General features: G+C 46.3%; 1 protein-coding gene and 1 long non-coding RNA gene across 4 annotated transcripts; both read left to right on the top strand.

Moving 5' to 3' along the window:
• The first annotated feature begins 491 nt into the window (after window positions 1-491).
• LOC109773795 (uncharacterized) lies at window positions 492-5,032 on the top strand. 2 transcript variants are annotated; one of them, XR_002235422.4, is made up of 7 exons: window positions 492-915; window positions 994-1,120; window positions 1,860-1,938; window positions 2,020-2,096; window positions 3,698-3,814; window positions 3,916-3,993; window positions 4,139-5,032. It is a non-coding gene; the product is annotated as an uncharacterized lncRNA (long non-coding RNA). The 2 variants fall into 2 exon arrangements; XR_002235421.4 differs by having other exon boundaries at window positions 495-915; window positions 994-1,124.
• A 4,260-nt stretch (window positions 5,033-9,292) lies between these two features.
• Window positions 9,293-13,223, top strand: LOC141041683 (uncharacterized). 2 transcript variants are annotated; one of them, XM_073508570.1, is made up of 8 exons: window positions 9,293-10,582; window positions 10,667-10,822; window positions 10,891-10,926; window positions 11,050-11,139; window positions 11,221-11,285; window positions 11,357-11,777; window positions 12,034-12,310; window positions 12,401-13,223. In XM_073508570.1, the coding sequence occupies exons 1-6, from the start codon at window positions 9,680-9,682 to the stop codon at window positions 11,772-11,774; spliced, it is 1,668 nt and encodes a 555-aa protein (XP_073364671.1). In that variant the 5' UTR covers window positions 9,293-9,679; the 3' UTR covers window positions 11,775-11,777; window positions 12,034-12,310; window positions 12,401-13,223. The 2 variants fall into 2 exon arrangements, with proteins under 2 accessions (XP_073364671.1, XP_073364670.1); XM_073508569.1 differs by lacking the exon at window positions 12,401-13,223 and having other exon boundaries at window positions 9,561-10,582; window positions 10,891-11,139; window positions 12,034-12,220.
• Window positions 13,224-13,852: the final 629 nt, after the last annotated feature.

The following is a 13,852-nucleotide window of genomic DNA, read 5'->3' as shown; positions in this document are numbered from 1 at the left end:
CCCGTCGTCCGCCATCTTCGACTCGCCGTCGTTCGAGGTCCACCGGCACTCCATTACCATCTAGGAGATCCATATGGTGTTGCGGAGTCTTCCAGACACTTCGCCGATGAGCTCTTCTCCGTCTGACCCCCATCCCATGATGCCTCGCTCCGGAGACGATCTATTCGCTGCGGCTCTACCAAGGGAAGGGTATATATTTGAAGAGATTTTTTGAAAATCATAGGTAAAGATATTTGGCAACCAGGCAATTGATCTTTTTGACCTATATGGGCCGCACCTGCTTTTTTGCAGGGAATATAGAGAGCTTTATTATTCAACTAAAGGCATCCTTTGCTCAAAAGATAAAATAAAAACTAAAGGCATCCATGGACACAATCAGCCTTAACCAGTAAACTGGCCTGGGCTTTAGCAGTTTAGCTGGATTTGTACTGGGCAGTAGCACATTTTCTCACCGACCCTTAAAAAAAAATCTCGTACCGACAAGCCACTCCGTCACTCCATTCCCCTCACTCTGCTCGCCCCATTCTCATCCGCTGCCACAGCCTCGCCCAGCCGCCACGGAGGCTGCTTCAATCTCTCGTGACGCCTCGGTCCACATGCCCTTCCTTCCTCCCCTCCTCACTGCTCACCTTCACCGGTGCTGGTGGATCTCACCGCGCGCGTTCTCGGCTGTGCCGGAGTGGACACTTCAGCACTCGCTCCGCGGCTATATTGAGGAGATCAAATTGATGGATCGAGGGGGCAGGACGCGGCGGCAGGGATGGATGTGCCGGCGATGGTGACGCTGCTGGGGATTCGACGCCAACAGGTCGCGTCGCGGCTCGACGTTCCCGACGGCTGCCCACGGCGCACAGGTCGCCCGCGCCCCCGTCGGGCTCCTAGACCGCCACAACGGCGGAATGGCCCCGCCTCCGTGTACGCCCCGTCCTTCTCCCACTCTGCTTGTTTGCTTCGTTTCAATTCTCATCGCCGTGCGCTTGTGGGTTGCGGCAGCGACTGGTGTAATTTGGACAGGAGCAAGTGCGCCAATCAATTCTGATGCGGTGAGATGCACAGGGAGAGGCCTGCATCGGCAAGGCTAGCAGGAGGCCGTCCTCTGGAGGTCTGCGCCACGACGCCGGTAGGTACGGCCGCAAGGAGTGAATTAAGTATCCATGGTTGTTCTCTGTTTTACACCCATAGCAAACTTCAGATTTGAGCATTGATCCAACTGTTTAGTAGTAAACCAGATCACTTAATATCAAGTTCACTCTGAGTGAATCTCACATCAAAACACCCAGTTTGCAACTGTACTGAGATACAAGGTGTCGGACAATTTGTTCAGGACTACGGTCTCTGATTTAGGTGTAGGAGAATTTTTTTTTTTTGACGGGTAGGTGTAGGAGAATTTCTTCAGACTATGGGCCTCTGATTTAGGTATAGGATAATCTCTCTCCATGTTATGTTTATCATGTCCTTTGAAAATGCATGAATCTCTACTATCATGTTCAAATTTAAGTCATGGCTCAAAAACTTTCACACAGATTCTTTTGATTAGGAACGAATGAATGATCAATACTTATACATCTTCCTATTATTAGTTAATTAGGAGCACCATAGTACCTACTCCCTCCGTTCCGAATTACTTGTCGCAGGTACGGATGTATCTAGATGTATTTTAGTTCTAGATACATCCATTTCTGCGACGAGTAATTTGGAACGGAGGGAGTAGCTGTTAATTTGTAGACGCTTTTAACTGTTACTTGTGATTTTTCCTCTCCTTGCAGTTGGTCCTGTTTTCCCATATCATCTGCTTTGTAGAGATAATCTCTCTTTGATTTTGCATTTGGCTTACTCAGTAGTTCTCCTATTTGCTTCAGTATCTTCACCAAGGAGTTCGGAGGCGATGCAGCAGTGGTGAAGGCGATGGTTGTGCTGGGTGCAGGCAGGTGCAGACGGGTACATTCCTTGACAGTCAATTGTTTTCGATCCCATCCGACTATCATGCAGTCTGACTTAAGATGACTAATTGTTTTTCAGGGTGAATTGAGTTCAGATCCATGAACAAATGATTGTGATTTTGTAGCTGCAGTGGTGCTATTCTTTATTATTACTTGGTATGTCAGTACTTCCTACCTACTTGAATTTCCCTATTCCCAATTCATGGGATTTTTTATTTTTGATATTTCCATAAATGATTATACACAACTTCTGATAACACATGCCACCCAGTTTCCGTTCTCTATAAGAACTGAGAAGTACGTACGCACTTCCACAACATATAGGTTCATATGGATGTCTTTCAACGACATATAGGGAGAGTGATAGGATCAGACTAAGACATGAAAGTCTGACACACAAACAAAAGTATACGACATGTACATACTGTTCTTTCATAGTATATGGCATGTATAGAACGTTCACATACAAACAAAGCTACCAAAAAAAAATTAGTATATGTACCACAATGATAGCTCATGTACAATCCAAAACAAATAGTTAGTTTAATTCATTAAGTGGATCCATCAGCAGCAGCAGTAACAACTTTAAGAAGAAGCAATTTATCAAGTATGTAATCAGACAAAACTGGGGACACATTTACCTTTTGTGACTTTTAACTGTCCCGTCAATGCATCATGTTCATAAACACGTTTGACCGTTAGGCTGGGAGTGATGTGCTTTCCTTTTCTTTTTTCTCCCTTTTCTGTTTAGAATGCCCCTTTTTCTGTTGATGAGGTCCTGTTATGTTCTCCATCATCATGAACCGTATCTGTCATGTTAAGGTCAGATGTCGCAGTCTGCGATAGTTCTTGTGGAACAATCTTTACTGAAATGAGTAGAAAGACAATTAAAACCAATGAAGAGTACCTCCAGACATTAGACATTAAGAATTGCCCTTTTGGTTGTGTCGTGCAATTTTTATACCTGGACTCCATTTGGGGAGTGATCGATAGTGGAGATGCCGCTAAGATGGCATCAATTGGCATTTTTCGCATTGATCGTTTCTTTTTCCTTGCTTTGTTGGTATTGCTAGCAAGATTTACCCTTTGGCAGTGAGATCCATACGGGGTAAGGTCGTGTGAGGCTACAAATGTTACAGCCATTTAATAACAGTAGAAAAACCTCATCAACTATATGTATGCTCATTGTGATAAATAATAAGAAATTATGCTTGCAATTACCTGGCATTGGCACTGGAGTCATTCGGGAATGATGATCAACATTAGAGATGTCACCAAGAGGGGCTCCGTTAGAGGCATCACCAATAGGGGGTCGGCACAGATTTGGCGCCTCCATATCTTCAAACGTGATGCTCCGTTGGCGCTCAAAAATGAACTTAAAGAAAACATTAGCTGATCCGGTTAGCTTACAGAACTGCATTCGGTTGATGAGGAGTAAGAAACTGAATAGTTTGTGTGTGATTTTCCAAAACTACATTTGTAAAAGCGCAGAAGGAACTGATGTATATTCAATAATGTACTGAATCCACCTGTTCAGTTTGGCGATTCTAATGTACCATGACCAGTAACTTTCCGCAATAGAAAATTCTAGTCACCAAACAAAGCCAAACATCGATACCATTATTAGATTACATGATCATTTACACCTCTCAGATTGAGATGATGCATTATCTTACGAATTGATAGAACAAAAATAGGTAACTACAGAAACTCATCTGGCCTGTCAAGTAACTAATACATTCTGTTGCTTTGAACAGACTTGTATGCTTCTGCGCTCACTATGCCTGCAAACAGAAGCACACGATTTTGGATGTCCTGAAGCGCATACAATTTTGGATGTCCTGAAGCGCATACACACGGTTTTGTTTGACTTGGTAGTTTACTTGCAGTTTCATCACAATTTACATAGTTTTCTCCTTGTGCATAAACCTCTGTAAGCGTTTAACCGTTAGCGTCTGCACCATCTCTTCTGTAGGGTGTTGAAACTGCCCTTTTGTCATAACATTGATACAGTGTGATGCCTATGGGAAGAAGTGGTGCTTTGAGAGAATAGGTATCTGGATCTCCTGGTTATATACTCTTAGAAGTTAGAAATCAGTTTTCTCTTATTGATGGTTAGCATGCTTGCCTACTTCTGAATCTTTTCCCCAGTTATGTGAAAGCCATCTAAAATTGCATCTACTCTTTCACTGTAACAGGTTACTGAAGTGCAGTCACGTGCATTGGCTTTCTCATGTGGGTTGGGCCTCATACTTTTCTGTGAAAGCAATCACATTAGGAGTAAACTGTTCATGCGATGGCTGTATGAGATGTGATGCCTGTATGAGATGCGATGATGTATGAGATGCGATGGCTGTATCAAATAATACCTATATCTCGTCGGCGTCTCCTCGCCAGGATCAGCCCCGGATCCTGGACGTGTTCGGCGGCGGATCCTGGACGTGTTCAGCGCCGGATCCTGTACGTGTCCGATGGAGGGCGGCAAGTGAAGCGCCTTTGATGTGCGAGGCCGGCGGCGAAGGGATGGAGCGGCGGCGGCGGCGAACGAGGGCAGATAGTCGTGCGTGCGAGTGGTTCTCGCTCGAGGGCAGGAGACCTCGCTCGTACGAGCGGTCAATTGGTTTAGGTCTTTTTTGCTGGTTAATTTTTGTAGGTTTTTTTTTCGCTGGTTAATTTTCGTAGATTTTTTTACTTCGTTCGTCTTGGGTGCGATCGGAGGTTAAGCCCTGGAGTGCCGGGGGCGGGTGGGGGCCTCGGTACGAGGTATTTTTCGGTTCTTGGTGGCTTAGTGTGAGGTGGGAGGAGGTATAAAAAAAACCATGGGAGGTGGGAGGAAAGAAAACCTGGAAGCGAGACTATCAATTGCTTCATTAGGAGTAGAGATAAAAGCCTTTGCCATGCTTACCTTGCAAGTATATATGTTGCTGTTTGAAAACAGAAAGTTTACCGTTGCTGCAAAAATTCCCTAGAGAAGTTAGAATGTGATAAAATGTTGGAACTTTTTGCATAATAAGCTTCGATAAATTTCTACAGTGTGGTAGAATTTTATAATGTTTGGAGAGAAATAAGTATTGATACTCTTGCATTCTTTATAGACTGTACTGTTTTGGCAGATTGCTGCTATGATTGCATTGTTTGCATGATAGGAGTATTAAATATGTAGAGATATTTAGTATGCAATGTTGAATAATAATTTTAGTGATTTGCTACCGTAGAGAATGATAAGGTTTTTTGCATTAGTTTATATTAACTTATCTCACGAGTTCTTGTTGAGTTTTGTGTGGATGAAGTTTTTCAGATTTAGGAAAACCGTGATATAAGAATTAAGGAGACACAAAAGCTCAAGCTTGGGGATGCCCAATGCATCTCAAGATAATATTTCAAGAAGTCTCAAGCATCTAAGCTTTGGGATGTCCCGGTAGGCATCCCACCTTTTTTCTTCAATAATTATCGTTTAGTATCGGTTGAGCCTAGTTTTGCTTCTTCATATGATGTGTGCTATCCTTGGATTGTCATTTTATTTTGTTTTACTTGTTGTTCTAATAAATTACTTAAATCTGAAAGTTTTTAAATAAGTTAGAGTCAACGAAGCTAAGTAAGCGGCACTCACATTCTGTCAACGAAGCTCTTTTTTATGGAATTACTCTTGTGCTTCACTTATATCCTATGAGTAAATTATTGAATAAATTGAATGTCCTGAAGTTGATATCATATCATGTCTAGTAGTAGCTTCATGTTGGGTTTAGAAAGTGAAATCTTTTGAGGCTTGACAATCATAATTTTGGTCATGCAAGCAATTCACGAATAATTAGTATAAGGAAGAGAACTTTCACGTGCAAATACACTATCCTGGAAATCTTTTGTGATTGTGAGCCCCTATAAAAATATTATATGCTATAATTGTTGACGTTGGACAAGTAAGACAACGTAATGATTTATGTTTGTTCATATTCACATAGAAGTTATATTGTCATAGATCCTTCAACATGTGATGCTTGCCCCCATCTTTGCTAGTCAAAAATTCCGCACCAAGTAGAGATACTACTTGTGGATCCAAAAACCCTTAAACCCAAATCTTATTTTCAAGAGTCCACCATACCTACCTAAGGATTGAGCAAGATCCTTCAAGTAAGTTGTCATCGGTGCAATAAGGCAATAAAAATTACTTCTAAAAGTGTTAGATCATTTAGTGTAAGAGCAAATTGAGTGTTGTACGAACTTGTGATGACAAAGAATAAAAGTGACAGACTGCATAATAAAGGTTGCTATCATAAGGGGCAATATAACGTGACGTTCTTTTGCACTAAGGGGTTGACCTTTTAAAGACATGTAAGTGATTTTCTAGCCATTTAATGACCGTAATTCAATTTTAAACTACATCTACATGCAATGGCTAACCATAATGGTTTGAAAAATCATATTTGTGTATTTGTGTGCGAGTTAATTCAATGTGTAGTAAAATAGAAGAAATTTTCAAACATATTGGTCTCACGGCATGGGCACATGCATGGAGTGCCATGACATTTTAATTCCAAAAAATTAAAAAATGATCAGAAAAACATGAAACCTTGCTTGATGTAATGTCATGCCACCAAGATGATGTGGTAAAAATATTGGCCTGTTTGACGAAAGTTTGGACACACCCCCCTCACAAACTTGAGCAACTCACTAGAAGGTTCGTGGTTCCGAGAGGGAACAATGCATGTTTGATGACGAATGGGAGATAGCTTCCTCTTACGGCCTTCAATTTTTTTCTACGTTTAATGTGCACTAATACAACTGTCATGTGAAAATTTGGAAAATTTCAGGGGTCATTTAACCTTTTAAAGACATTTAAGTGATTTTCTAGCCATTTAATGACCGTAATTTGAATTTAAACTACATCTACATGCAACGGCTAACCATAACGGTTTGAAAAATCATACTTTTGTGTACTTGTGTGTGAGTTAAAAAATCATCAGACGATGTAAATATCTGGTGTTCAAAAAAGAAAATGTAAAGATCTGGCAAGACAACCGGCCCTCACACGATTGGCACTCTATCTCGCGGCTCGAGGTTTGGTAGGTGAGTGGGGGATCATTAATCAGACACGGTTCTGTATTGGAAACCGTCAGCTATTATGTTTCACACACGGATTTTGCTGCGGGAATCGTGTGTAATTCAAACTACATTACTCGTAAATTCCGGCGACCGGCGTGTGTACTATTCCCGTCAATCTAGATCCCGGCCGCCAATAAATACTACCTTGCTCACGTCGTCCCGCCTGCATTCTCATCTACATCCTTCCCTCGCTCGCCCTCTCTCTCTCTCTTTCTCTCTCTCTGTCTGTCAAATCTCTGCCATGGCGCCGCCGGTCTGCCCACGCGTCGACGAGGAGTCGCCGCCCCCCGAGGATGCTCACTCGAATAGCAGCGACGAGGACCCCTATGCGCCGCCGGACGAGGTTGCGCCGGACCTCCCAACTTTGGATTGGTTTTGGGGCCAATACAATCTTTGTCTATGGAAGTCGCTGCCGCCGGCTGAGAAAGCCAGGCAAGTGGCGTTCAAGAAGGAGATGGCAGAGGAGGAAGCCAGGTACCTGGCGGCCTGTGAAGCCCATGATGCCGCCTGGAAAAAGGAGGCGACGGAGCTTGGGGGGGGGGCGTCGTCGTGCGGAGGAGGTGTACGAAGACGGGTACTTCGCGAGGAAGGTCAAAGGCGGTGGGCGCCTCGTCGCTGCGTGGAGGTGTGTCGATAAGCTCCAGCGTGCCACCGACGAGGAGCTCCGGTGGGCGCCCAACAAAATGGTAAGATCGTTCGCGCTCGTCCGCCAGCAAGAGGCAGATCGGTACGTCAAGCGCTGCGAGGTGGAGGCGGTGTACTGCCTCCGCACTGGGAAGACGCCGCGCACCAGGGAGCTGCTGGCAGGGGCTGCCGGAATACTGGTCCCAGGAGGGATTATTAGTTTTAGTATTGTTCGTTTTCAATTATATGCATTGTACCTAATAGTTAAGTATCATTACGTATATGTGATGATATTATATATATATATTCTGTGATAATGAACAATTAATATATATATATATATTATGAATTCCATTTTCTATCTGTTTTTGTATACTAATTTGAATCTAGCTGTTATCATCCACATATACTGTCGTGGAATTGTCACGGCAGATGTCCTCAAGCTAGGACTTAATCGTGGAGCCATCGCCGCTAGGAAGCTTGAAGGGGTTAACGGGACAAGGAACACGAGGGTTTATACTGGTTCGGCCCCTTACAGTGAAGGTAAAAGCCTACATCTAGTTGAGGTAGTATTGCTTAGGGTTTCGATGACCAGGGAGCTTAACTGCTATGCCTGGCTCTCGATGAGATCTTTCTCGTTCCTAAACCGCTGCCGGGTCGTCCCTTTATATAGGGAGGCTGACGCCCAGCAGCTCTCAGAGTCCCGGCCGGCTCATAAGAGTGTCCGGCTCGGACTCTCAACTATTCTTGCCTTATACTACAAGTTCTACCATAATGATGATTGTAACTACGGGCCTTAAGCCATATCCGGGTCTTAAGCCCATCTTCGGCCCACCGTCTTCAAGCTTGGCGCCGGGCCTCTGGCGATGACCATTATGAGTAACCCAGCCCCTCCTGGCGGGTGACTCTAAGGTCTATATCCTCAACATTAGGCCCCAGATTGATTTGAGCCGCTCATGTCAATCTTTAACTCTTTCGACAGAAAATCCCCGGCTTATAATTGCGTGGATGCTATAACCCGGCGTGACGTCATCCTCCGGACTCCGGGTAATCCGCCGTGACGTCATCTTCCATTAAGTCCATTTTTTACTCCACCATATCCGCAACGGATCTTATCTTTACCGCCGTCCCGAAAATCGAGGCGCCTCTCGGGCGAGATAACCGCGCCGTGACCTCCTCGTTTCTCGCGCCCACTTATGAATCTGGCCTTATAAATAGCCCGGCCCATTACCTCCATTCACTCCTCTCTTCTTCGTCTTCTTCCTCTGTCGCCCGAGAGCTCGAACTCCGCCGCCGCCGTCGCGCCCCCGGTCTTCGTCAACCTTGGCCGTTGCATCACCCTGAATCGGTCCAGACAAACGGCGGCGACCTCCGCGACTCACTAGCACCTGTAAGTCCTGGCTGCCCTGTAGAACAGATCTGCAGTAGGGTTCGTCCTGTTCTTCCGTGTTCTTTGCCGTCGCCCACGAGCTCTTGGTAGTTTTTACTTTTACTGCCTCTTCTTGATCTTAAGATAGCATAGAACCAATGCGGCGGCGGTTTGGCACTCATTTCAAATGCAAGTGGACCTCTTTTGACTGCATAAAGGCCCCGTTCGAGCCCAAGAACTTCCCTCGCGTCTGTTTTTAGGTCTAGAAACTTTCCTTTTAGCCGACCGTTTTGATCCAAATTATTTACTGCAATGTGTGAAAACTGTTTTCACCACACTTAGTAAAAAACTGCCCCCGTTGAGTCATGCCGGTTTACATTTCCGGTTTAAAGAAACCACGCGCCGTAGGACCTTCTGGCTCAAAAGGAGGCCATGCGCCATAAAATTTTCCGGCTTATCTGTGACAAGGTCGTAGACAATCGAATTACTTCTTAATACCTCCAACGGCTTAGATAACCCAATATAATTAGATATATGTCATTAGGCCCCTCCATAAGCCGTCACTTTAACACTGAACTGTAAATTTCCTCCGGCTTATAATTAAACCGGGCATGTTTCCTTTTATCATAGGCTTCCGACTTTCACCATGCCTCCCAAAGCTCCTAAAGCACCCATCACTTGCAATTGGATGAGGTCCAACGTCACCGACGAGACCTTAACGGATTTCATGAAGTCAGGTTACCTGCCTAAAAAGGACGTCATGTCCTACCGTGCCCCTGACCCGTCAGAGGAGAGACCACAGCCAAAGGACGGGGAGGTAGTGATTTTTGCGGATCACATGAGCCGGGGCTTCGCACCGCTCGGCTCAAAGTTCTTCAGAGATGTACTGAATTTCTTCGACCTGCGGCCTCAAGACATAGGACCCAACTCAGTGTCAAACATATGCAATTTCCAAGTGTTCTGTGAGGTCTACCTTGGAGAAGAACCCAGCTTGCTGCTCTTCAGAGAGCTCTTCTACCTGAACCGTCAGAACGAGTGTGCCAACGGGCCAAGCTTGGAACTTGGTGGCATCTCTATCCAGCGACGGAGGGACTGCCTTTTCCCTTACGCCGAGCCGCCAAGCCACCCCAAAGACTGGAACCAGACATGGTTCTATTGCCAAGACACGTCGCCGGCTGATGAGAGCCCGCTGCCCGGCTTTCGCCCCTCGCGTCTGGAACCAACACACCCTCTGTCAGACAAGCTAACTCAAGCGGAGCGCCAACCTCTACTCCCCACCATTAACAAGATCAAGGCTCTCCTGGGCAATGGTCTCAACGGAATTGACCTTATCCGGGTCTGGATCTCGTGGCGGGTGATCCCATTGAGCCGCCGCCCCGGCTTAATGTGTGAGTACACGGGCCGAAAGGATGATCCCCTGAGACACAGCCGCAACGATCTTCCTGAAGACGTTGCTGAGGACATGACCAAGGCTCTTTTGAACGAGAGCTTGGCAGACTGCGGGAGGACCGGGCTAGCCCCCTTCTGCAAGACCAACCCAGCCCCAGCGGTAAGCCGCTGATATGAACATTTCATCTTCCTTTGTAGATATTCTTCACCTGAATCTTTAAGAAATCATCATTGTATTTTTCAGGCTGATGACAAATTCTGGAAGGTCAAATATGACCATGAGGCGGCCAAGAAGGCCAGGAAAGCCAAGAAAGCCGCCAAGAGAGCCGCTCCCCGCAAGAAGGGAAGCAGGCCTACTGCTTCAGAGCTACTGCAACTAAGCGACAGCTCCGAGTCAGAGGTAACCCCTGAACCTGTAAGCTTTTGTTGTTTATTTTTGTCCGCCTTATCAATACTATTCATCAACAGGATGATACCGGAGCAAGCAACCCGGTGATTGAAGAGGTAATGATACTTTTCTCCGACTCGGAGCCCTTGCCAAGGCTGAAAGTCCGAAGGGTAACCCGGAAAGTAAGATTTTCTCATCCTTTAGCTTATCAAGACCCTCAATTTCTTTTGAAGCAACAGACTCATGAAAGCCGGCGGCACACCCGGACCAACAAGGACGCTGACCTCTCCTCCGGTTTACCTGACGCGTCGAGGAAACGCCGGACCGAGGTGATCTCAAACTTGTACCCTTTTCATCCTTTGGCGGGTGTTATACGTCAACCGCTCAACTCTTCTGACTCAAATTATCAGGAAACTTCCCCCTCTTCTGGCGACTCTATGGAGTCGAACCTGCCGACTTTCAAGACCGTGCCCGGGTAATGATGATCATCTCATGTTGTACTTGTCTTTACTTATACTTTTGTGCTTAACCTTTTTGTCTTTTCAGTGCCCAGGCAAAACTCAGCAAAAGGGCGAAGAAGAACAAGCCGGTCGAAGAGCCGGACTTGCCTGAACCGGAGGTAGCCGCTCAAGAACCGCCAGCTGCCTCTGCTCCTGAAGCCACTGCTCCAACCGACAAGCCAATAGCAGAAGCTTCTGCTAACCCGGAGGCCTCCAGCTCGGCTCAACCAGCAGATGACCCAGATGTGGTAATCACCCGGACGGAATTTGTTGAGCCGGGGAGACCTACTGCGCTGGCCAAGTGCTCCGCTAAGGAGGAGCTGTTAGGGCGCCACCGGGCCAACCTGGACCTGTCCGACTATGCCAATCTGAGCATCGAAGAGATCATCTTCGGCTATATCAGCCAGGTGCACAAGAGCCGAGATCTAGAGATTGCCATGGTGAACCAGATTCAGCAAAAGTGAGAGGTATCACTCTTCTGTCCTTTTACTTTCTGCATAGTTATCTTGTTATTCTTACCATACTCTAGCCCCCAAGTCTACTACTCATGATAGAATATGTTGTAGACTTAAGTTCCGGTTTACTCGTTTGACCCGGTAATTTGTAAATAGAAACGTTCGATATGCATTAGCCCCCAAGTGCCAAGTGTCTTTGCTTGGAAAGTGCTTGGGACTTCAAAAATTGTATAATAACTGTTCATACTATAACCCGGACATTATGCAGGCTGCTGGCAAGAAGTTTGAAGCTGACATCGCCGATCTCAAGACCCGTCTGAAGACGCAAGAAACTGAGACCCGGAAAGCCAATGCCAAATTCGTGTCCAGTATTGCTGCGCAAGAAAAGCTGAAGACGGACTTTGACGCTGAACGGAAGGCTTGGGCCGAAGAAAAGGCCGCTCTGGTGAACCGGGCTGAACAGGCGGAGAAGGCTCTGACAGAGAAGACCGCCGAACTCTCCGGCTTAAAGCGCCAAGTGTCCCAGATGGTTGCCGCAATCTTCGGTAAGTCATTCCACCGGCTTTCGTCCAGTTTATAACCTTTATGTCTCATAATCCATCATTGCCAGCGACTTATCTTACTCTGTTAAACAGGTCCCAGAAGCGCCAACCTCAACCAAAGTGTGGTGACCAAGCTGAAGGCCGTGTATACCCTGGTGGAGCAACTCTACACCGGGTCACAGCGCGCCTTGGCGGTGGTGGCCCTATCCAATGAGGTGCCGACTCACCTGGCGGAAGTGCTTCGCCGGCTTGCCGTTCTTCCCCAACGTGTCCAAGAGCTGCGGCGGGCCTCTGCAAGAGCCGGAGCTATCGCCGCTCTGAGCCGGGCCAAGGCGTTCCTTCCAGAGTTAGACCCGGCAGACATTGCCCTCGGCTATCCCAGTTTGAAGGAAGACGGCACACCCTTCGACCAAAGGGACTTCGCAGCCTGCGTGAAGATCGTGCGCCCGGTGGCCACCCTTATTGGAAACGACACAGACCTGACCAAGTACCAGCCGGGTTACAATGCAGAAAATCAGAGGATCCCCACTCCGCATTATGAAGCTATCAGCTTAGTCCCGCCGGCTCGTAAGCACACTTTCGCCCCGGAGATTGACCCGGCCGGGTTAATTGACGAAGAGGCCCAATTTGAAGCCCTGAGCGGCATTGACTGGAAGTCGTCAACTTTCCAGGTCTTGGGAACAGCCGGAGGAGAGGAGAGGGATGAGCCGGAGACTTCAACTCAGCAAGCCTCGTAACTCTGCAGACGGCTTATTAAACAATGCTTCACCCCTTTTGGACTTGATGAGTCTTGTAATAGAGTAGGACCAACACTTTAACTTTGCCGTGCCATCGTGCACGCGTTGAATGCTGAAGTCCATTTAAATTGTCTCCTTTATACCTCTCCAGGTCACAATTGATCATTCATTTTCCTTAATCTCAAATAGTTGTCTTTAACTATCCTGCATAGAAAGACAAATCACAAGTCTCTAGGCGGCTTACCGCGCTGAGAATCGTAATTTTAGACATATAACCCGGAAGATGATCAAAAAAGACTGGTCCTCAATTATGTCTTTGATATACCCGTGATAACGCACTTACCGGCCTGCAAGCACACTGCCGGCTTATATAACCCGGGTAATAAGGTTGGTACCTCAATTCCGGTTTACCAGTCTTAAGAACGCCGATTGTGTTTGACTAGTACTGTAAGTCAAAGTTAAGCCGGCAACGTAAGACCCGCCGTGCATACTTGAAATAATCAGAAGAACTTGCTATAAATCAGAAAAACTTAGGGGCTTCCGGTTCGAATACGACCAGAGACCCGTCCCAAAGGGGTTATGCTAAGATTCGAATGCGATCATATAGCCCCCAGTGGGTGTGGCGATGCCAATCAAGAGGGTACCGATAGCTATGTTCTCTTTGGTTCGAATACGACCCATGTTTGAACAGGAAGCCCCCAAATGACTTCAGGAGTTGTTTAACGACGCTGATTCGAATACGATCCACGTCGGTTCCCAAAGAGGTTACACTATGATTCAAATATGATCAAAGAAAACTCCCCAATGA

This window comes from Aegilops tauschii, chromosome 2 (genome assembly GCF_002575655.3).
Source record: "Aegilops tauschii subsp. strangulata cultivar AL8/78 chromosome 2, Aet v6.0, whole genome shotgun sequence".
In the NCBI taxonomy this organism is placed as follows: domain Eukaryota; kingdom Viridiplantae; phylum Streptophyta; class Magnoliopsida; order Poales; family Poaceae; genus Aegilops; species Aegilops tauschii.
The sequence above is the reverse complement of the archived record's forward strand: the minus strand, read 5'-3'. Positions and strand labels throughout refer to the sequence as shown.

Excerpts from the sequence above, each read along its gene's own strand:
- LOC141041683 (XM_073508569.1), top strand. The coding sequence starts at position 9,680 with ATGCCTCCCAAAGCTCCTAAAGCACCCATCACTTGCAATTGGATGAGG. Across the intron at positions 10,583-10,666 it reads AGACCAACCCAGCCCCAGCG|GCTGATGACAAATTCTGGAA; the intron begins GTAAGCCGCTGA and ends TGTATTTTTCAG. Across the intron at positions 11,286-11,356 it reads ACTTTCAAGACCGTGCCCGG|TGCCCAGGCAAAACTCAGCA; the intron begins GTAATGATGATC and ends TTGTCTTTTCAG.